The sequence below is a fragment of the Delphinapterus leucas genome, chromosome 6 (genome assembly GCF_059928025.1).
Source record: "Delphinapterus leucas isolate spDelLeu-1000000601 "Yukka" chromosome 6, BTC_Dleu_Yukka2, whole genome shotgun sequence".
Classification (NCBI taxonomy): domain Eukaryota; kingdom Metazoa; phylum Chordata; class Mammalia; order Artiodactyla; family Monodontidae; genus Delphinapterus; species Delphinapterus leucas.
The window spans coordinates 74,692,227-74,714,242 of record NC_143134.1 but is presented as its reverse complement, the minus strand read 5'-3'; the positions used below and the strand labels follow the sequence as shown (position 1 = coordinate 74,714,242).

General features: G+C 39.6%; 1 protein-coding gene across 3 annotated transcripts in view; it reads right to left on the bottom strand.

The window, feature by feature from the left end:
* The window catches only part of PIP5K1B (phosphatidylinositol-4-phosphate 5-kinase type 1 beta), a 327,449-nt gene that overhangs the window by 121,824 nt on the left and 183,609 nt on the right, over positions 1-22,016 (bottom strand). For all 3 annotated transcript variants that reach the window (XM_089913283.1, XM_022573556.3, XM_022573557.3), the window contains exons 6-7: positions 19,234-19,386; positions 6,475-6,774 (exon numbers count right to left, since the gene is read on the bottom strand). In XM_089913283.1, the coding sequence (XP_089769409.1) occupies positions 6,475-6,774; positions 19,234-19,386 (453 nt within the window). The remainder of the gene's footprint in view (positions 1-6,474; positions 6,775-19,233; positions 19,387-22,016) is intronic.

Sequence of the window (22,016 nt, the reverse complement as noted above, 5' to 3'; positions counted from 1 at the left end):
CACCAAAGATAGATTGTTTTTGGAAGTGTGACTAAACCTGTCTCCCTCTATCATCAGATAGTTTATTCCCTTGCTCGAATATGTATTTTTTTCCTTTTCTTTTTAAAATTTATTTATTTTATGTATTTATTTTTGGCTGCATTTGGTCTTCACTGCTGCGCGCAGGCTTTCTCTAGTTGTGGCGAGTGGGGGCTACTCTTCATTGCGGTGCGCAGGCTTCTCATCACGGTGGTTTCTCTTGTTGTGGAGCACGGGCTCTAGGCGTGCGGGCTTCAGTAGTTGTGGCATGCGGGCTCAGTAGCTGTGGCTCACGGGCTCTAGAGCACTGGCTCAGTAGTTGTGGCACATGGGCTTAGCCGCTCTGCGGCATGTGGGATCTTCCCGGAGCAGGGATTGAACCTGTGTCTCCTGCACTGACAGGTGGATTCTTAACCACTGAGCCACCAGAGACGTCCCTCGAATATGTGTTTCAATGAACAGTTACTAAGTACTGACTAAGCACCAGGCAATGAAGATAACAAAGACTTTAAGGTTTGATCCTCATGCTCAAGGATCTACATGTGAATAAATAAAATAGTGTGATAAATCCCTCAAAAGAGGTCAACCCCGGAGGCTTGGGGAACCGCAGCATGGTGGTCTTCACGGAAGAGATGAGAAGGAGGGGGACAGGTAAAGGAGAGAGGGGAAGAATGGTCCAGCGGACTGAAACATGTAATGAAAGACCAAAACCTTGGGCTTCCGTGGTGGCGCAGTGGTTGAGAGTCCGCCTGCCGATGCAGGGGACGCGGGTTCGTGCCCCGGTCTGGGAGGATCCCACATGCCGCGGAGCGGCTGGGCCCGTGAGCCATGGCCGCTGAGCCTGCGCGTCCGGAGCCTGCGTGTCTGGAGCCTGTGCTCCGCAACGGGAGAGGCCACAACAGTGAGAGGCCCAAGTACCACAAAAAAAAAAAAAAAAAAAAAAAAAAAAAAGACCAAAACCTTTAGAGAACATGTCCAGTAGATCAGAATGGCTGGAGAGTAGAGATGCTCTGGGGAGAGCGGAGAGAAGGCTGAAGAAGGAAGCTGAAGGAGCATCTGGAGAAGCAGCAAGGAACAGATCGGGAAGGATCTGAATGTTCCAAGCTAGGAAGTAAGTATGGCTCTGGCCCAGAGGCAGTAGAGGACCTCCACGAGAGGATCTTCAGGAACTGGTGTTCTTCTGATCTGAGGATCACTTTGGCAGCAGCATTAGGGATATGCTGAAAGGCAGTGATAGTGAAAACTAGTAAAGAGGCTACTGCAAAACTCCAGGTGAGGAAAGGTCTCAATAAGGGCCGTGGCTGTGCATCTGGAGAGGAGGGGGCAGATCCAAGAGTTATTTAGGAGAAGGATTGGATAGGACACGGTGATTTACTGAGTGTGGGGAAAGAGAACAAGAAAGAAGGATGGAAAGAGTAGCTTCAGGGTACTGATGTGGGCAACTGGCTTCATGCTGATCATATCCCCAGGCCAGGGAGGACGGGCAGAGGAACAGGCTGTGGGAAGATAATGGAGTACCTGGGAACACCAGTTTTCACACGGGATGTGTCTCTCAGCTTGTCACATGGGGACCATAGGGGATGGTTTGAATAAATCCTACTTCCTGTTTTTGATGGCAAGTGACCTGTGATGCCCTGGCGGTACTTTCTGCTGACATAATTCTTACCCTGGGCCAAGTTCTCTTATGGGTGTAGATGGCTGTCACAGCAGGCAGAGGGGTGAGGCCAAAGAAGAGGAAATGCTTCCAGAAAGGGAACCCAGTTATTCACATGTCCATTTTCCCCAGACGTAGCCTACAGGGAACAGCAATGTGGGAGCCAGAGAGAACCCAAGATCTGGATCCCTGCTTTTGGAAAGAGCCCTTTGTCTGAAGCCTGTGGGCAAGTGGCCTCAGCAGGGTTGAAGGATAAAGTGCGCTCCGTTCCCTAGAAGAGTTCCAACTGGCCAGCGTGCCACGTGGAGGAGTTGGTAGGCGTGGACCAGCACAGGGGGACAGGCTTACGGGCAAGGGCCCGAGGCTGGGCTGGGGAAGCTGGGGAAAAGGATTCGGGGGCTGCTCAAAGGGCGCAGGGGAAGATGGCATTTGTCAAGAGGGCTCATTGTGGGTTGAGGCGGCCCAGGCTGTTTTGGATGCAGAGTCCAGAAGCAGCAGCTCTGATGGGGGGTCAGGGAAGTAGGCTGTGGGGAGCAGGGCACAATGCGTGCAGGTCAGGCTGGGTCAATGAGTCAGGCAGGTATCTTCCGGCCAGCAGTTACGCAAGGGAAATGGAGTCCTGGGATCTGAGACGTCACGGCGAAGTATGAAAGAGGTGGGGGCAGGAAGCAAGAAGTTGGCAGCAAGAGGTGAGGAGGGTTATCGTTTCTATCTGGGAACAACAGAAAAGCTGAGGTCCAAAGGTCTGGGATTCCTGGCTTTCCCCTTAAGAGGACCTGGCACCAGCAGAAAGGGTCTTTTGACATTATTTGGTTCCTGACGGCATTTCTCTCCTACCTCACATGTTCCTTTACTATTAACTGTTGCAACACCAAACAACTCTAGTTCTTGGAACATGTTATGCCATTTCATGCTTAGCTTATATTATTTTCTCTTCCTAGAAATATGCTTCTACTTCTTTGCCTACCTGGAGAACTCTTCTCCTTCTTCAGAACCAAGTTATGATGTTACCTATTCTGATCCCTCAAATGCTTTAGAATATTATCATTGCACTTAATATTCTGAATGGCAACTGATTAAAAATAGAACCTGCTGTATAAAAAAATCAATAAAATAAAATTCAAAATTCATATTATTTATAAAGATAAATAATAATAATTTATAATAATAAATATAAGTATTTATAAATATAAAAATTTATATTATATTGGCTTTATCATTTATAAAATAATGTCACCTACACCATCTAATTTAATCATCACAATGCTCCTGGGACATAAGATGAGCTTATATATTAAGGAAAAATTGTGGTTTAGAGAAGTTATGACTTGTCAAATATCATACAGCTTATCAATGGAAGATCTAATATCCAGGCATCCAGACACCTGACCTTCCTTCATTTCTCCCTCCCTCCCTCCATCCTAACCTTACTTCTGTCTTAAAGATCTTGCTACCGCTGAGATGATGAATTGACATCAGAATTGACTGAAATTTCTTGCTGAGAATATGTTTATCACATATTAATAAATCACATTTTTTGATGCTTCAAAAAAAATTCAAAAAAAAAAAAATAGAGGTCATTCACCTCATGTTGGCACACAGGAGGCCTGCGATACATGTCTGATAAGTGAGTAAAAGAATGCATCCTAATATGGGTGTAGCTCACCTTTCTTTGGCTGGGCTGGTGACGCAGTAATCCAGTCCCCTGCCTGACTTGTTTCTAGAGCCTTAGCAGCACTGCCTCACTCAGAGGATTGTTAACAGCAGAGATTCCCGATCGTTTGGGGCCGGTGCCAGCCCCAGGGTGAACGTACAACCTCCCTGGATCTCCACAGCACCTCATCTGGTGCTAAAGCTCAGCTCTGCAAAGTGAGGGAAATGTCAGGGTAAGAGACGCTGTGGGCAGTGCCAACCACACATCCTATTCCAGCCCTTCAGAGGACGACCTGAAGAAAGAGAGATGAGTCTGCTCGGCTCTAGGGTGGGAGTTGTTAGCCCGGGGTAGGGAGCGGGTAGAGAGACGATGGGCTGCAAGGGATTCATGAACTGGAGTGTGAGTGGGCATTTTTCTGGGGAGAGAGTTCACAGCTTCATCAGTTTTACAAAGAGGCCCATGACTATTAAATATTAAGACCTACCATTCCAGAAAAGTGCCTTCCTCCAGGTAGCTCTGATCTGAGAATCAGCGGCTGACTCCAGATCACAGAGGCCTTGGTCATAGTCAAGGCAGATTACAGAAGGGACTCAGGTTCCCCCGCAGCATGCCATTCCCATGCTCCAACTCCACCCCAAGAAAAGCCTTTCTGAAGGTCGATGTGCGCAATTTAAGGAAGTTTCATGATCTGTGTCTTTGACAAGTTCAAATGCAATGAAAGACAGGGAGTTAGGCTTAGGATACCTCCACATTGACCTTTATGTGCCTTAGCACAACAAATCCTCAAAAAATAAAAACTAAAAAGGCAAATCCCCAGGGTCTCATTCCTGCCGAAGAGTCATGTTTGACCTTGTTCTATCAGGATTGGGCTTAGGAAATGCTAATAAACAGACAAATCCTGTGCAATGGCTTTTTACATTTGACCTTTCCTTTTTTTTCTGGCATAGGAGCCTGTGGCTTTAGAAAACAGCAGAAAAAAGGCTTTCCATATTCAAGAGGCAAGAAATGCACACACACACAAAGAGAAAGCAAATCTAAAATTGTTTGAAACCCTGGGGAACTGAGAGTCACTTTTCACCCACATCCTGTCAGGGTTGAAAAGCACAGGAAAAGGTTTCTCCTAAAATGTGTGTATGTTTTATTTTTTCCCTTTTTAAAGAAAAACAAGAGTCACTCATATGCACCCAGATATCTGAATAGATCAGCTGGATAGTTTTTTGTTTGCTTGGTTCCCACTGTTATTCCCATGACTTCTGAAGATAGTTTTAAAAAAATCCTTACATTGAATCTTTAAATTTCAATTGTTAAGAGCACATGCTTTGTCCCCAAACAGGTGTGGGCTCTGCCACTGACTTGATAGGTGATGCTGGACAGGTTTGTTAACCTTTTAAAGAACCTAATTATTCACCAATTAAGATGGGAGTATGAATGGTACTGATGTCAAATGGTGGCTGAGATAATTAAAAGAAATAATGCATTAAAAAATCTTAGGCTATTAAGTTTAGTCAGTCAAACAGAGAAAGACAAATATCATATGGTATCACTTATATGTGGAACCTAAAAAAATGATACAAATGAACTTATTTACAAAACAGAAATAGACTGACAGACAGAAAACAAACTTATGGTCACCAAAGGGGAAAGGCGGGGAGGGATAAATTAGGAGTTTGGGATTAACATATACACTATTATATATAAAACAGGTAAACAACAAGGACCTACTATATAGAACAGGGAACTATACTCAATAACTTCTAATAACCTATAATGGAGAAGAATCTGAAAAAGAATATATATATACATATATGATATATGTATAACTGAATCACTTTGCCATACATTTGAAACTAACACAACATTGTAAGTTAACTATACTTCAATTTAAAAACAAAAGGGAAATATCTTAGGCTAGCTTGGTAAACTCGAAGCATCAATGAATGGCATCTAAAGGACAGGAGCTGTGGAGTGAATCCTCTACCGATGAAACAAACAATTCCAAGGACACATCTTTATGCGTTATCAGAGATGTTTTAACACACAGAAAGAAAAAACCCAGCAACAGTGGGGCTGTGCTTCTCGTTGAGGATTCCCCATTTTATACATTACATGCGGTGGTTAGACCGCCTTCTTCACCTTCAGGTGAGCTCGAGTCTGGCAGAGAAGGGACTCTCCCTCCCCTGTAACAAGGTGCGTCATCTGACCAAGTCCACAGAAGGCCCAGGAAGCCAAGGCACACCCCATATTTCCCAGTGATCAGGCCCCATGAGTCCTATTCTCTTCTCCAGAAAGCCCTGGTCAGGCCTGGACCCAACCTCGCACCAGCACGCCTTCAGCCCATCTCCAACATGCCCAGACCAGCTGAGAACCTGCATGGTTCTCCTAAGTTCATCTGGGCCAGGAAATAACATTCCTGAGAATCTGTTAATCAAATGATCATCATCCTTCAGAACCTAGCAGAGTTGCATTTTCATCTATTTCTCCAAAAGGGCTTTTACCTACTTTCTGTAAATTTACCATGTCAGAAAAATTTATCCTGGACTTTGGTTTTACTTTTTTTTTCTTTTTTTCTTATGCATTGCTGGCTGGGGGAACTCCTCCTCTTGACAATCTCTCTGGCTACTTTGCATGGAATGGTCTTTGCTCTGTCAAGCCTCATTCCTGATCGCCTCTTACTCAGATCACATAAAGCAGTTTCAGCAAATGGGCCCACCTCATGGTTCTGCATATACAGTGGATTTCCAGGGATCCACTTATCAATCCCACCAAGTGCATTTTCTCTAAGCTACTCTCCCCTGTTGGAATCTTACTTCATCCAAGTCTTGTATATGGCTTTTCTCGCCAATCACTGTGTTAAACCTAAACTTCTTTTCCCTCCACTTTAAACACCTTTCCCACAGGGGAGGATGAAAAGAAAAAAAAAATTATTGTTTCATTTGATCAAAGAAAGCTGACTTAGCTTATTAATAAAACCAACAGACCCCAGACAATTTCCTTATCATCCACCAGTTCCTTCAACAACAGGGAAGCCTGGATCAGCATCAGGATTGGTAATGATGGGATTCCATGTGACAGTTTTTGGACATTCTTACAAAGGTACCTTACCACAGATGACTTTTCAAAGGCATTCACAGCAATGACATTTCCTTACCCGGCAGTCTCTCTGAAGCGTCTTCATGAGCGCATTGTATGTTTCTGTATCAAAATACAACCCTTCGTGCATGTCTTGCAGGAAATCTAAGTCCTTAAACGTGGGGTTGGATTTCTCTCTCTCTTTTCGGGATGCTCTTCGCTTATAGGTTGAGCCTTTCAAGTCATATGTAAAGTGCATTCTCATGGAGCGTGGTAAGACATTGTTCATCACCACAATTCTGATGTTAATGCCCCCTGATTGCATGCAATACAGTCCATAAAATTTGGGCAAAAGAGTCCTTGGATTCTGGTTTAAATTCTAAAAAAAGAAAAAGGAAAAAAAATGTTTAAACTCTACTTTTACAAAATAATGCTCCGCTATGACGTGTTTTCATCTAAAATGATAATTAAAAATGGAATGTGATTATTTTTGTTAACGACCATTGTTAAAATTTTGCTGTTCCTAACCTAGTTTTTAAGTCGGCTTATGGGAACAGCAACTTTATCATTCTGATCTCAGGGCATTAAAAGTGGCTGAACTGAAAATGGACGGAATGTCCCAAATTAGCTCCAACTAAAATCAGGCAAAGACGTGATTAGTGCCATATGTGATTATTCTCTAAGGTAGCTCAAGAGAAAATGAATTGCTGGGGTACGAGGGATGAACATTTAAAATTTTAATAGCTCCTGAGAAACTGTCTTCCACAATGGCCAGACCACTTTACCACACTTTGTAAGATTACATATTTCCCACCCCTCTTATCAGTGCTGAATATTATCTAACTTTAGAATCTTTGTAAGCATGGTTGGTGAAAAATGACAACTTGTTTCCAATTTAATTTAATTTAAATGTGAATACCACTAGTAACTAGAGAAATTTAATATTTTTACATATTTTTAGCCACCTCAAAGATAATTTTTTGTCACTATCCTTTGCTCATTTCTCTTTACGTTTTTGTCATCATTGGAGTTCTTGATATATGCTGGATATTTATTATTTTCCTATTCTATTCGGGGTAAATATTTTCTTCCACTATGTTGTCTTTTTGGTTATAAAAATAGGGAATACACACCTATTTTTGTTTCACTTTTAAAGTAGGCAACAAGTAAAAAATAGTTTACTAAAAGGCATTTATATAATGAAAAGTCTACTATTCCTAATCCTTCCCCCAATTCCCAACTTTTGTGGAAACTATTGTCCTCACTTTCTATCATTTTAGAAATATCCTATGTGCTTATGTTAATTTTATACCTGGTTTTTTTTTTTTTTTTTGGTTATACAAATGTTTTGCTTTTTCATGTAGTCACATTTATGTACTTGTTTCTTGTGCCTTTTTGGTTTCTTATTTAGCAAAGCTTTTTATACCCCAAGAAATTTATAAATTTCTTCTATGGTCTTACAAATTTTTAATAATTTTGGTGATTACATTTGGTTTTTTACTTCACATGGAATTAATTTTCTTCTTCCAGAAAGTTTGCATAGAGCATTGATGTGACTTACATACATCATGAAATGAGTATCACAATAAGTTTAGTGAACAGCCATCATCTCATATAGATACAAAATTAAAGAAATAGAAAAAAATTTATTTCCTTGTGATGAGAACTCTAAGGATTTACTCTCTTAACAACTTTCCCATATAACATGCAGCAGTGGTCATTATATTTACCATGGTGTACATCACATCCCTAGTACTTATTTATCTTGTAACTGGAAGTTTGTACCTTTTGACCACCTTCCTCTAACACCCCCTTCCCCCACCTCCCGCCTCTGGTAGCCACAAATCTGATCTCCTTTTCTATGAGTTCGTTTGTTTTTGAAGTATAATTGACCTACATCACTATGCTAGTTCCTGTTACACAACAGTGATTTGCTACCTCTGTACATTTCAAACTGATCACCACAATGAGTCTAGTTAAGATCTGTCTCCGTACAAAGATAGTACATAATTTTTGACTATATTCCCCACACTGTACATTTCAGACTGACTCATTTATTTTGCAACTGAAGTTTGTACCTCTTAATCTCCCTCACCTATTTCTTTTCCCCCCACACCCCTCTCCCGTCTGGTAACCACCTCTTTGTTCTCTGTGTCTATGTCTTTGTTTCTGTTTTGTTATGTTTGGTCATTTGTTTTGTTTTTCAGATTCCACATATAAGTGAAACCAAACAGTATTTGTCTTTCTCTGTATGACATTTCACTTAACATAATACCCTCTAGGTCCACCCATGTTGTCACAAATGGCAAGATTTCATCCTTTTTGAAGGTTAAGTAATATTTCATTGCATATGTATACCACATCTTGTTTTTCCATTCATTTATTGATGGGCACTTGAGCTGCTTCCATATCTTGGCTATCATAAAACAATGGTGCAGTGAACACAGGGGTGTATATATCTTTTCGAATTAGTGTTTCTGTTTCCTTTGGATAAATCCCAGGAGTGGAAATGCTGGATCATACAGTAGTTCTAGTTTTAATTTTCTGAGGAATCTCCATACTATTTTCCATAGTGGCTGCACTAATTTACATTCCCACCAATGGGCATGAGGGTTCCCTTTTCTCTACATCCTTGCCAACGCTTATTATTTATCGTCTTTTTGATAATACCCACTCTGATGGATGTGACGTGATAGCTCGCTGCAGTTTTGATTTGCATCTCTCTGGTAATTAGTGATATTAACTGTCTTTTTCTGTGACATCTGTACATCTTCTTTAGAAAAATGCCTATTCAGATCCTCTACCGATTTTTATTTTTTATTGAAGTATAATTGATTTACAATGTGTTAGTTTCTGGTGTACAGCAAAGTGGTTCAGTTTTATATGCATGTATATGTGTGTGTATGTGTGTATGTATGTGTGTATATATATATATATATATATGTATTTTTTCATTCTTTTTCATTGTAGGTTCTTAGAAGATACTGATTATAGTTCTGTGGGCTATACAGTAGGACCTTGCTCTTTATCTATCCTATATAAAGTAGCGTGTGTCTGTTAATCCCAAGCTCCTAATTTATCCCTCCACCCCCTTTCCCCTTTGGTAACCATAAGTTTTGTTTTCTATGTATGTGAGTCTGTTTCTGTTTTGTAAAAATATTCACTTGTATCCTTTTTTAAGATTTCACATATAAGTAATACCATATGATATTTTTTTCTCTGACTTACTTCATTTAGTATGATAATCTCTAGGTCCATCCATGTTGCTGCAAATGGCATTATTTTTCACTTTTTTATGGCTAAATAATATTCCATTATGTATGTATGTGCCACATCTTCTTTATCCATTCATCTGTCAAGGAACACATGGTTGCCTCCATGTTTTGGCTACTGTAAAAAGTGCTGCTATGAACACTGGGGTGCATCTTTTCAAATTAGAGTTTTCTCCAAATATATGCCGAAGAGTGGGATTGCAGAATCATATGGTAGTTCTACTTTTAATTTTTTAAGAAATCGCCATACTGTTCTCTGTAGTGGCTGCACCAATTCACATTCCCATCAACGGTGTAGGAGGGCTCCTTTTTCTGCACACCCTCTCCAGCATTTATTATTTATAGGCTTTTTAGTGATGGCCATCTGACTGGTGTGAGGTGATACCTCATTGTAATAGTTTTGATTTGCATTTCTCTAATAATTAACAATATAGAGCACCTTTTCATGTGCCTGTTTCTGACCACTTTCTAACATTTTTTAATTGGGTTGTTTATTTTTCATGTTGAGTTGTATGAGTTCTTTGTATATATTTTTTAACATCTTTACTGGAGTATAATAGCTTTACAATGTTGTGTTAGTTTCTGCTTTATAACAAAGTGAATCAGCTATACGTATACATATGTCCCCATATCTCTTTCCTCTTGCGAGAGGCCCTCCCACCCTCCCTATCCCCCACCCCCACCCACGGTGGTCACAAAGCACAGTGCCAATCTCCTGGTGCTATGTGGCTGCTTCCCACTAGCTAACTGTTTTACATTTGGTAGCGTATGTATGTCCACGCCACTCTCTCACTTCGTCCCAGCTTACCCTTCCCCCTCCCTGCATCCATTTACTACATCCGTGTCTTTATTCCTGTCCTGTCCCTAGTTTCATCAGAACCAACTTTTTTTTGCAGATTCCATATATATGTGTTAGCATATGGTATTTGTTTTCACTTTCTGACTTACTTCATTCTGTATGACAGTCTCTAGGTTCACCCACCTCACTACAAATAACTCAATTTAGTTTCTTTTTATGGCTGAGTAGTATTCCACTGTGTATATGTGCCACATCTTTTTTATCCATTCATCTGTCGATGGACACTTAGGTTGCTTCCATGTCCTGGCTATTGTAAATAGAGCTGCAATGAACATTGTGGTACATGACTCTTTTTGAATTATGGCTTTCTCAGGCTATAAGCCCAGTAGTGGGATTGCTGGATCATATGGTAGTTCTAGTTTTAGTTTTTTAAGGAATGTCCATACTGTTCTACATAGTGGCTGTATCAATTTACATTCCCATCAACAGCGCAAGAGGGTTCCCTTTTCTCCACAACCTCTCCAACATTTACTGTTTGCAGAATGATGGCCATTCTGACCGGTGTGAGGTGATACCTCATTGTAGTTTAGATTTGCATTTCTCTAATGATTAGTAATGTTGAGCATCCTTTCATGTGTTTGTTGGCAATCTGCATACCTTCTTTGGAGAAATGTCTATTTAGGTCTTCTGCCCATCTTTGGATTGGGTTGTTTGTTTTTTTGATATTGAGCTGCATGAGCTGCTTGTCTATTTTAGAGATTGATCCTTTGTCGGTTGCTTTGTTTGCAAATATTTTCTCCCATTCTGAGGGTTGTCTTTTCGTCTTGTTTATGGTTTCCTTTGCTGTGCAAAAGCTTTTCAGTTTCATTAGGTCCCATTTGTTTATTTTTGTTTCTATTTCCATTTCTCTAGGAGGTGGGTCAAAAAGGATCTTGCTGTGATTTATGTCATAGAGTGTTCTGCCTATGTTTTCCTCTAAGAGTTTGATAGTGTCTGTCTTTACACTTAGGTCTTGAATCCATTTTGAGTTTATTTTTGTGTATGGCGTTCTTTTACATGTAGCTGTCCAGTTTTCCCAGCACCACTTATTGAAGAGGCTGTCTTTCTCCACTGTATATTCTTGCCCCCTTTATCAAAGATAAGGTGACCATATGGGCGTGGGTTTAGCTCTGGGCTTTCTATCCTGTTCGTTTGACCGATATTTCTGTTTTTGTGCTAGTACCATACTGTCTTGATTACTGTAGCTTTGTAGTAGAGTCTGAAGTCAGGGAGCCAGATTCCTCCAGCTCTGTTTTTCTTTCCCAAGATTGCTTTGGCTATTCGGGGTCTTTTGTGTTTCCATACAAATTATGAACTTTTTTGTTCTAGTTCTGTGAAAAATTCCAATGGTAGTTTGATAGGCATTGCATTGAATCTGTAGATTGCTTTGGGTAGTACAGTCATTTTCATAATGTTGATTCTTCCAATCCAAGAACATGGTATATCTCTCCATCTGTTTGTATCCTCTTTAATTTCTTTCCTCAGTGTCTTATAGTTTTCTGCATACAGGTCTTTTGTCTCCTTAGGTAGGTTTACTCTTCAGTATTTTATTCTTTTTGTTGCAATGGTAAATGGGAGTGTTTCCTTAATTTCTCTTTCAGAATTTTCATCATTAGTGTATAAGAATGCAAGAGATTTCTGTGCATTAATTTTGTATCCCGCTTTTCTAAATTCATTGATTAGCTCTAGTAGTTTTCTGGTGGCATTTTTAGGATTCTCTATGTATAGTATCATGTCATCTGCAAACAGTGACAGTTTTACTTCTTCTTTTCTGACTTGGGTTCCTTTTATTTCTTTTTCTTCTCTGATTGTTGTAGCTAAGACTTCCAAAATTATGTTGAATAATAGTGGTGAGAGTGAGCAACATTGTCTTCTTCGTGATCTTAGTGGAAACAGTTTCAGTTTTTCACCATTGAGGACGATGTTGGCTGTGGGTCTGTCATATGTGGCCTTTATTATATTGAGGGAAGTTTCCTCTATGCCTACTTTAAGTAGGGTTTTTATCATAAATGGGTGTTGAATTTTGTCAAAAGTTTTCCGGCATCCATTGAGAGTATCATGGTTTTTCTCCTTGAATTTGTTAATATGGTGTATCACATTGATTGATTTGCATATATTGAAGAATCCTTGCACCCCTGGGATAAATCCCACTTCATCATGGTGTATGATCCTTCTAATGTGCTGTTGGATTTGGTTTACTAGTATTTTGTTCAGGATTTTTGCATCTATGTGCATCAGTGATATTGGCCTGTAGTTTTCTTTTTTTGTGCCATCATTGTCTGGTTTTGGTATCAAGGTGATGGTGGCCTCATAGAATGAGGTTGGGAGTGTTCCTCCCTCTGCTATATTTTGGAAGAGTTTGAGAAGGATAGGTGTTAGCTCTTCTCTAAATGTTTGATAGAATTCACCTGTGAAGCCATCTGGTCCTGGGTTTTTGTTTATTGGAAGATTTTTAATCACAGTTTCAATTTCAGTGCTTGTGATTGGTCTGTTTATATTTTCTATTTCTTCCGGGTTCAGTCTCGGAAGGTTGTGCTTTTCTAAGAATTTGTCCATTTTATTGGCATATAGTTGCTTGTAGCAATCTCTCATGATCCTTTGTATTTCTGCAGTGTCAGTTGTTACTTCTCCTTTTTCATTTCTAATTCTGTTGATTTGAGTCTTTTCCCTTTTTTTCTTGATGAGTCTGGCTAATGTTTTATCAATTTTGTTTATCTTCTCAAAGAACCAGCTTTTAGTTTTATTGATCTTTGCTCTCGTTTCCTTCACTTCTTTTTCATTTATTTCTGATCTGATATTTATGATTTCTTTCCTTCTGCTAAATTTGGGGTTTCTTTCGTTTCTCTTTCTCTAATTGCTTTAGGTGTAAGGATAGGTTGTTTGAGATTATTCTTGTTTCCTAAGGTAGGATTGTATTGCTATAAACTTCTCTTAGAACTGCTTTTGCTGCATCTCATAGGTTTTGGGTTGTCGTGTTTTCATTGTCATTTGTTTCTAGGTATTTTTTGATTTCCTCTTTGATTTCTTCAGTGATCTCTTGGTTATTTAGTAGTTTATTGTTTAGGCTCCATGTGTTTGTATTTTTTACAGTTTTTTTCCTGTAATTGATATCTAGTCTCATAGCATTGTGGTCAGTAAAGATACCTGATATGATTTCAATTTTCTTAAATTTACCAAGGCTTGATTTGGAACCAAGGTATGATCTATCCTGGAGAATGTTCCATGAGCACTTGAGAAGAAAGTGTATTCTGTTGTTTTTGGATGGAATGTCCTATAGATATCAATTAAGTCCATCTTGTGATTTAAAGCTTGTGTTTCCTTATTTATTTTCATTTTGTTTGATCTGTCCATTGATGAAAGTGAGGTGTCAAAGTCCCCTACTATGATTGTGTTACTGTTGACTTCCCCTTTTATGGCTGTTAGCATTTGCCTTATGTATTGAGGTGCTCCTACATTGGGTGTGTACATATTTACAATTGTTATATCTTCTTCTTGGATTGATTCTTTGATCATTATGTAGTGTCCTTCTTTGTCTCTTGTAATAGTCTTTATTTTAAAGTCTATTTTGTCTGATACGAGAATTGTTACTCCAGCTTTCTTTTGATTTCCATGTGCATGGAATATCTTTTTCCATCCCCTCACTTTCAGTCTGTATGTGTCCCTAGGTCTGAAGTGGGTCTCTTGTAGACAGCATATATGAGGGTTTTGTTTTTGTATCCATTCATCCAGTCTGTGTGTTTTGGTTGGAGCATTTAGTCCATTTACATTTAAGGTAATTACCGATATGTATGTTCCTATTACCATTTTCTTCTTTTTTTTTTTTTTTTCTTTTGCGGTACGCAGGCCTCTCACTCTTGTGGCATATCCCATTGCGGAGCACAGGCTCCAGACGCACAGGCTCAGCAGCCATGGCTCACGGGCCCAGCCACTCTGCGGCATGTGGGATCTTCCTGGACCGGGGCACGAACCCGTGTCCCCTGCATCAGCAGGCGGACTCTCAACCACTGCGCCACCAGGGAAGGCCCCTATTACCATTTTCTTAATTGTTTTGGGTTTGTTATTGTAGGTCTTTTCCTTCTCTTGTATTTCCTGCCCAGGGAAGTTCCTTTAGCATTTGTTGTAAAGCTGGTTTGGTGGTGCTGAATTGTCTTAGCTTTTGCTTGTCTGTAAAGGTTTTAATTTTTCCGTCGAATCAGAATGAGATCCTTGCTGGGTAGAGTAATTTTGTTGTAGGTTTTTCCCTTTCATGACTTTAAATATGTCCTGCCACTCTCTTCTGGCTTGCAGAATTTCTGCTGAAATTTCAGCTGTTAACCTTATGGGGATTCCCTTGTAGGTTATTTGTTGCTTTTTCCTTGCTGTTTTTAATATTTTTTCTTTGTATTTAATTTTTAATAGTTTGATTAATATGTGTCTTGGCATGTTTCTCCTTGGATTTATCTTGTATGGGACTCTCTGCGCTTCCAGGACTTGACTATTTCCTTTCCCATATTAGGGAAGTTTTCAACTATAATCTCTTCAAATATTTTCTCAGACCCTTTCTTTTTGTCTTCTTTTTCTGGGACCCCTATAATTTGAATGTTGGTGTGCTTACTATTGTCCCAGAGGTCTCTGAGACTCTCCTCAATTCTTTTCATTCTTTTTTCTTTACTCTGCTCTGTGGTAGTTATTTCCATTGTTTTATCTTCCAGGTCACTTATCCGTTCTTCTGCCTTAGTTATGCTGCTATTGATTCCTTTTACAGAATTTTTAATTTCATTTATTGTGTTGTGCATCATTGTTTTTTTGCTTTTTAGTTCTTCTAGGCCCTTGTTAAACATTTCTTGTATTTTCTCCATTCTATTTCCAAGATTTTGGATCATCTTTACTATCATTACTCTGAAATCTTTTTCAGGTAGACTGCCTATTTCCTCTTCATTGGTTTGGTCTGCTGGGTTTTTACTTTGCTCATTCATATGCTGTGTGTTTCTCTGTCTTCTCATTTTGCTTAACTTACTGTGTTTGGGGTCTCCTTTTTGCAGGCTGCAGGTTCGTAGTTCCCGTTGTTTTTGGTGTCTGCCCCCAGTGGCTAAGGTTAGTTCAATGGGTTGTGTAGGCTTCCTGGTGGAGGGGACTGATGCCTGTGTTCTGGCAGATGAGTCTGGATCTTGTCTTTCTGGTGGGCAGGACTGCATCCAGTGGTGTGTTTTGGGGGTGTCTGTGACCTTATTGTGATTTTAGGCATCCTCTCTGCTAATGGGTGGGGTTGTGTTCCTGTCTTGCTAGTTGTTTGGCATGGGGTGTCCAGCACTGGAGATTGCTGGTCATTGAGTGGAGCTGGCTCTTAGCTTTGAGACAGAGATCTCTGGGAGAGCTCTTGCCAATTGAGATTATGTGGGGCTGGGGGTCTCTGGTGGTCCAATGTCCCGAACTCGGCTCTTCCACCTCAGAGCCTCAAGCCTCACACCTCGCCTGAGCAGCAAGATCCTTACATGTAGATGGGTTAAATTCTCCAATCCAAAGGCACAGGGTGGCCGGCCTTCTGCGCTCTGCTTGGTCCTCCAGCTGGGCAATGTCCTCTAGGACTTGTTGATATGGAGAGCCTCCTTTGGATCCAGGTCCAGCTGCATTCCCTAGCATCTAGAAGAAGCAGCCCACGCCCCCCTCCTCCCTTATCCCCGCCGTAACTTGTCATGATCCTGGACCGTCCCTTCTTTTTATATTTTTGATATTAACACCTTATCATATATACCACTTCTGAATATCTTTTCTCATTCATTTTTCATTTTATTGATAGTTTCTTTCATTGTGCAAACGTGTTTTTGTTTGATGTAGTCCTGTTTGTTTATTTCTGCTTTTGTTTCCCTTGCCTGGAAGCAATTTTATGTGTGGGAAAGATCCGAAATAGGGGATTTAATTTTTTTCCGAAATGGGTAACCATTTGTCCTCTCTCAATTGTGTTTAAGTCCCTCCTATATCATACAATAAAATGTCAAATATTTCTGGACACTTTATTTGAATCAATTAATCTTTCTGTCTAGAACTGTACTAATGCCACATCTTTAATATTACTACAGATTTACAAATTTTTGGTGTATGTTGTGGCAGGCCCACCATTTTTTTTTTTCCTGAAAATGGTTTGTCATTCCTTGTCCAAAAGCTTGTCAACTTTTGCCTTCCACTGTTTGTTTTTTAAAATGTGCTTAAAATAATATTTGTTTTCACTTTCAAATGAACCAGCTTTGTCAAGTTCAGGGAAAAAAATCCTATTGGAATTTCTGATTGGAATTAGACTGGATTTATAAGTTGGTATGGGGGGAATTAAAATGTTTACAATTCTGAGCTCAGGAATGATGCACATTTCTTCATTATTTCAGAACTTTATGTCTAACATTTTGTAGTTTCCTTCATATTGGTCTTGTTCATTTGTTTTTATAGACTTAAGTATTTGAGTTCTTATTACAAAAATTTTTTGGATTGTTGTTCATATGTTATACTTACTATATCTGCTTTCTCAATCAGAATTATAGTATGTCTTCATTTATTTATTTATTTTTCTCTAATAATAATCAGTATAAGTTATTGTCATCATGAATGGGATTCTTTTTTCCCCCTTATACCCTCCAAATTTATATGATCTACATAATGGAATATGATAGATTTTGTAGATTTATCATATATCCCGAAAATCTACTGGATTCTCATTACCTCTAGAAAGTACTGGTTTATTTTCTTGAAATTCTGCTCATTTTCTTTTTTTTTTTCTGCTTTTTCTTTTTCCTGCTCATTTTCAATTGTATCATTTGCAGAGAACAGTATTTATACTTTTCTTCTTTTTTTTATACTCAAAGTTATTGATAGAAATTTTAGCAAATATGTCAGAAAGGACCATTGATGGAGGGCATCCTTATTTTTTCTATCACTTCCAGTGAAAGAGCTTTTGTTCTTCTCCATGAGACATCATGTGAACTCTTGGAGACTGATAAATGTATAATATGTATATGTTCACTTATTTACTTATTATGTTAAAAACTTCCATGCCAATTTTAAGAATTAAGAGAAGATACTAAACTTGGAGTGCCTTAATTTCTCCTCAATATCTATATGGACAACCACGTAATGTTCACATTTCTTCTTGTTAATGGATGAATTCTATTGTTTTTTATACTAGCTTACATGATTGGGATAAAATTACTTGTTCAGCTAAATTTTAAAAGTTTATTTAATTTTAATTAATTTAAATTTAATAGCTATATATGGCTAATGGCTATGATATTGGACAATGTAATTTTATAAAAGAGACTAGTCTATCTAAGCTTAGAAGTATAGAAGTTTAAGATTTACTCACTTAGCAGATTAGTAAACAGTGCTGTCAGTTTGACTGCAATTTTAAATTATTTAAAAATATGTATATGACTAGAATATATTTGAAACGATATACACAAAATATGAGTAATATGTATTTCTGAGAAAATAAATATAGTTGGTTGCATTTTTTTTCTTTTCTGTATTTTCTATTTTCTCTGACATAAGGTAGACAATTTGTGCTAAAAAATATTTCCCAGTTTTGTTCAGGATCAAAACCTTTTAAAATCTGTATATGCTGCCCACTAATATTTTTGTTTAGAGTTTTGATTCCTATATTTATATGTGGGACTAATTTATAGCATTTAATGTTGTCTTATCTGATGTTGGAACTAAATAATATTTTTACATACTAAGTGGCATATTTCATCAATTTTGTTTTGAAACAAAGATGACAGTTATCACCTCTCATAGCAAATGAATGGCAGAACTGGGGCTTCTGAAATCCAAACTTCTCCCTGTAGCCATTCCAATCACAAAAAATTAATAACTGCTATGAAAGTACAAAGAAACCAGAGGTATGAAAATGACAAAACTACTGAGGAAAAGTGTTTATTTCTTAAAAATCTGGTCTAAATGACTAGCAAATCCACCTGGGCTAGGTTATTGTTTCTTTGTCTCTAAAACATTACATGGAAGGCGATTTTCACGTTATATTTAACCGATGAAATCCTAAATTCTGAAGTGTAATGGCTAAGAATAGCTAATACGGAATGTATGCCAGTACATGGCGCAGGGGTTAAATATGCAGCCTCTGGAACCCTACTGCTTGTATTCAAGCCCCACTTCTACGGCCCACTAGCTAAATAACCCTTGGCAAGTGATTCCATTTATCTTTGTCTCAACTACTTCATCTATAAAATGGCAATGACTGAAGTATCCAAGATGCTGTGAGGATTAAATGAGTTACTGCATGCAAAGCACTTACAGCTGTGTTTTAACACAGAGCTTAGCCCTCAATGAATGTTAACTACTCATATAAGTACTATGTACTGCGGCAAAGAGCTCTGCAATGCATTGCTTCCTTTATCTTACATCCTAGATCCTTTCTTCATTACAACAACCATGGAAGATAGGTGTTTCCCAGCCTTCAAAGACTGAGGAGACTGAGGCTCAGAGCTTACCTTATTCACATAGTTAGCTGACGGCTGAGTGGGATGTAAGCTCAGGACTGAGTCAGTCAACAGCTATGCTCTACTACTCAGTTCTACTTACTTTTAAAAATCTATTCAACGAATGTCATAGTACACTCTAAATGCAAAATAAAGCTCACCAAAGAGAAGGAAACATGCCAAAGAGCCACTGAAAAAAACATATAAAAGAAAACTGTGGAGGAAAGTAATTAAACCTTAAGTCGAAGCTTCAGTTACATGTAGTTACTTACCATGTAATAGCCTGGCAGGAGCTTCTGAAGGAACTCTGCTTCTTTATGCTGAACAGTTTTGATGATAAATTCATCATCACTGGTCACAAAAAATAAGGATCCACTGGCTCCAGGGTTAGAGAGCTCTATGAGAGGTTCACTGCATATGGAATACTACAAGAGCAAATAAATAAATAGTAAAAATACATTTAATGTGTATGATGCATACAAGGAAGAAAAATCACAGCGTTACATATCTTGGCCATGTTAAAATAGGAAGCCCTCTCCAAGAGCTTTAAAAGAAGACTCCATGTATGCTAAGAGGTCTCTTTGGAGATTTCTAAACATTTACTTGATCCATTTACCTTAATAATTCTACGATGGGAAACAACATGCCCTCCTCCACCCCCAGTATGACAGAATCACAATCACCATATTTGTCCAATGAGACAACTCCAACAGTGGTACTGACCAAGGTGCTTTGTTTCCAACAAGTGCCCATAGAATAACAACAGAAGGTGTGATCCACACTGTGTATTTGTCACTTGACACCAACACCTATTCTCTTCTCACTATTTACTCTCCCAAGGGAGGTCATCCACTCATGGTTTCAACAAGGAGATGACTCTAACCTCTCAATCTCCAGCTCAGATCTCTCTCTAGGGATCCAGACCTGTATGCCTAACTTTTCAACAGACATTTCTATTTGGTTATACCAGAAACACTGCACATGTAACAAGTTCATCTCAGGCCTGTGGTTAGCCCTTGTGGTGACTTTGTAGTAATTAGAAAGAGGGAACTCTTTTTCCTGGCAGATGCAGCTCTGGACCAGATACAGGTTGGTGAATAGATGAAGGAATGGATTCCGGTCTTCATTCCTTCACCTTAGCCAGGTGTTCTTGGGCAGTGCACACCCTGTACAACTATACATGGTGACTCTAGATCATCTGCCTCCTCTCCCATCCTCCATCTTCTCCCCTTCTCCTCTATCTTAGATAATGGATGCATTATCTTGATGCATCATTATCTTCATTTTGCTCCCCAAACCAGAAACTTGGGCATCCTCTTTGATGTCTCACATTTCTTCACCTTCCATATCCAGACTGTTGATAATATCTGCCCCCTTCATGGCATCTCTTTTTCCAATACCCAAAGTTCAGTGGTTTCATCGTTTCATGCCTTCATTACTATGGCGAGCTCCACCTGTTCTCAACTATCCATTCTTGACCCCCCTGTGCATTCTCCACCAGGAGACCAGAGATCTTTCTGAATTGCACAGCCTTCCATGCCTTCACACCTTTCAATGGGTTCCACTGTTTACAAACAAGAAAATACCCAAGTTTCTTAAGAGAGCATTTCAGTCCATGAATGATGGAGTCCTGCTCTCCAGCCTTCTCTCTCATCACTTCTCTCCTCAAACTCTACCTGTAAACACAGAGAACTATTTCTCATTTTCTTAAGTGTGCCACACACTCTTGGCTTTTGCATTTTCCTCTATCGGAAACAACCTCCATGCTCCCTTTACCTGGTTGACTACCACTGAATAAAACTTATTCTAAAAAAAACCCCTTATTTTCTTGAGAACATAAACTAGACTAGCATTATATTATAACAGAGTATTTTTGGTAGAATGAGTATGCACTTATATACTCGACATACCAGTTTTAACATATACTCGGCTTGCTGATTCTTCATGAAAACCCTCAGGGTGATTTGGTTAATTTCACATATGATTCTAGTTGTATGCCAGAAATGCATCATTCATGTGTTCATTCAACATTTAAAAAGTATCTACTGAGCATCTGTCTGTACTGTCCCAGGCACTCAGGAAGCTTATATTCTAGTAGGAGGAAACAGTCAACAAACAAGTAAATAACTTCTACATCAGAACGTGCCAAGTGCTGTTGAGAAAAAGGAAGCATGGAAAGGGGGGCAGGGAGTGCCAGCAATGATGAGGCCTGGGTGGTCACTAAAAGCATTATTGGGAGGGGCTTCCCTGGTGGCACAGTGGTTGAGAGTCCACCTGCCGATGCAGGGGACACGGGTTCGTGCCCCGGTCCGGGAAGATCCCACATACCGCGGAGCGGCTGGGCCCGTGAGCCACGGCTGCTGAGCCTGCGCGTCCGGAGCCTGTGCTCTGCAACAGGGGAGGCCACAGCAGTGAGAGGCCCACGTACCACAAAAAAAAAAAAAGGTAAAACTTGTTTTACAAATAACAGAAAAAAAATTATATATATATAAAAAAAAAAGCATTATTGGGAAGGTGGCATTTGAGGAGAGGCCTGGGGATACTTGGGGAAAGGGTACTCCAGGCAGAGGGAAGGGCAAATGCTAAGGTCTTGAGACCTGGAGAGTTCAAGGCACAGCAAGGAGGCCATGGCTGAAGCAGAGGGAGCAGGGAGGAGAGCTGAAAGGGAAGAAGCCAGAAGGGTTAGGTGGACCTCACACATAGGGAGCCATAGACCATGGTATGGACTTTGGCCCTTTCTCTAGGGGAGCTGAAAGCCATTGCAGCATCTGGAGCAGAGGACCATTTCATCTGCTGTGCTGAGAGCCCGCAGTAGGTGGACAAAAGGAAGACACAGTGAGGAGGTTGTTACAGTGACTTTGGCCTTCAGTGTCTGCTGGACAGCGCTTGCCCTGGAAAACTCTCCCTGGTTCTGTGAATCCAGATCAACTGCTTCCTGGCACTGAATGTTCTCGTCACACAAGTTACCACAAAATACCTTAATTGCCTATTTAGTTATTCCAAGTTCCCATGAGATTGTAAAACTCTATGAGGGCAGAAACTATGACTGTCTTAT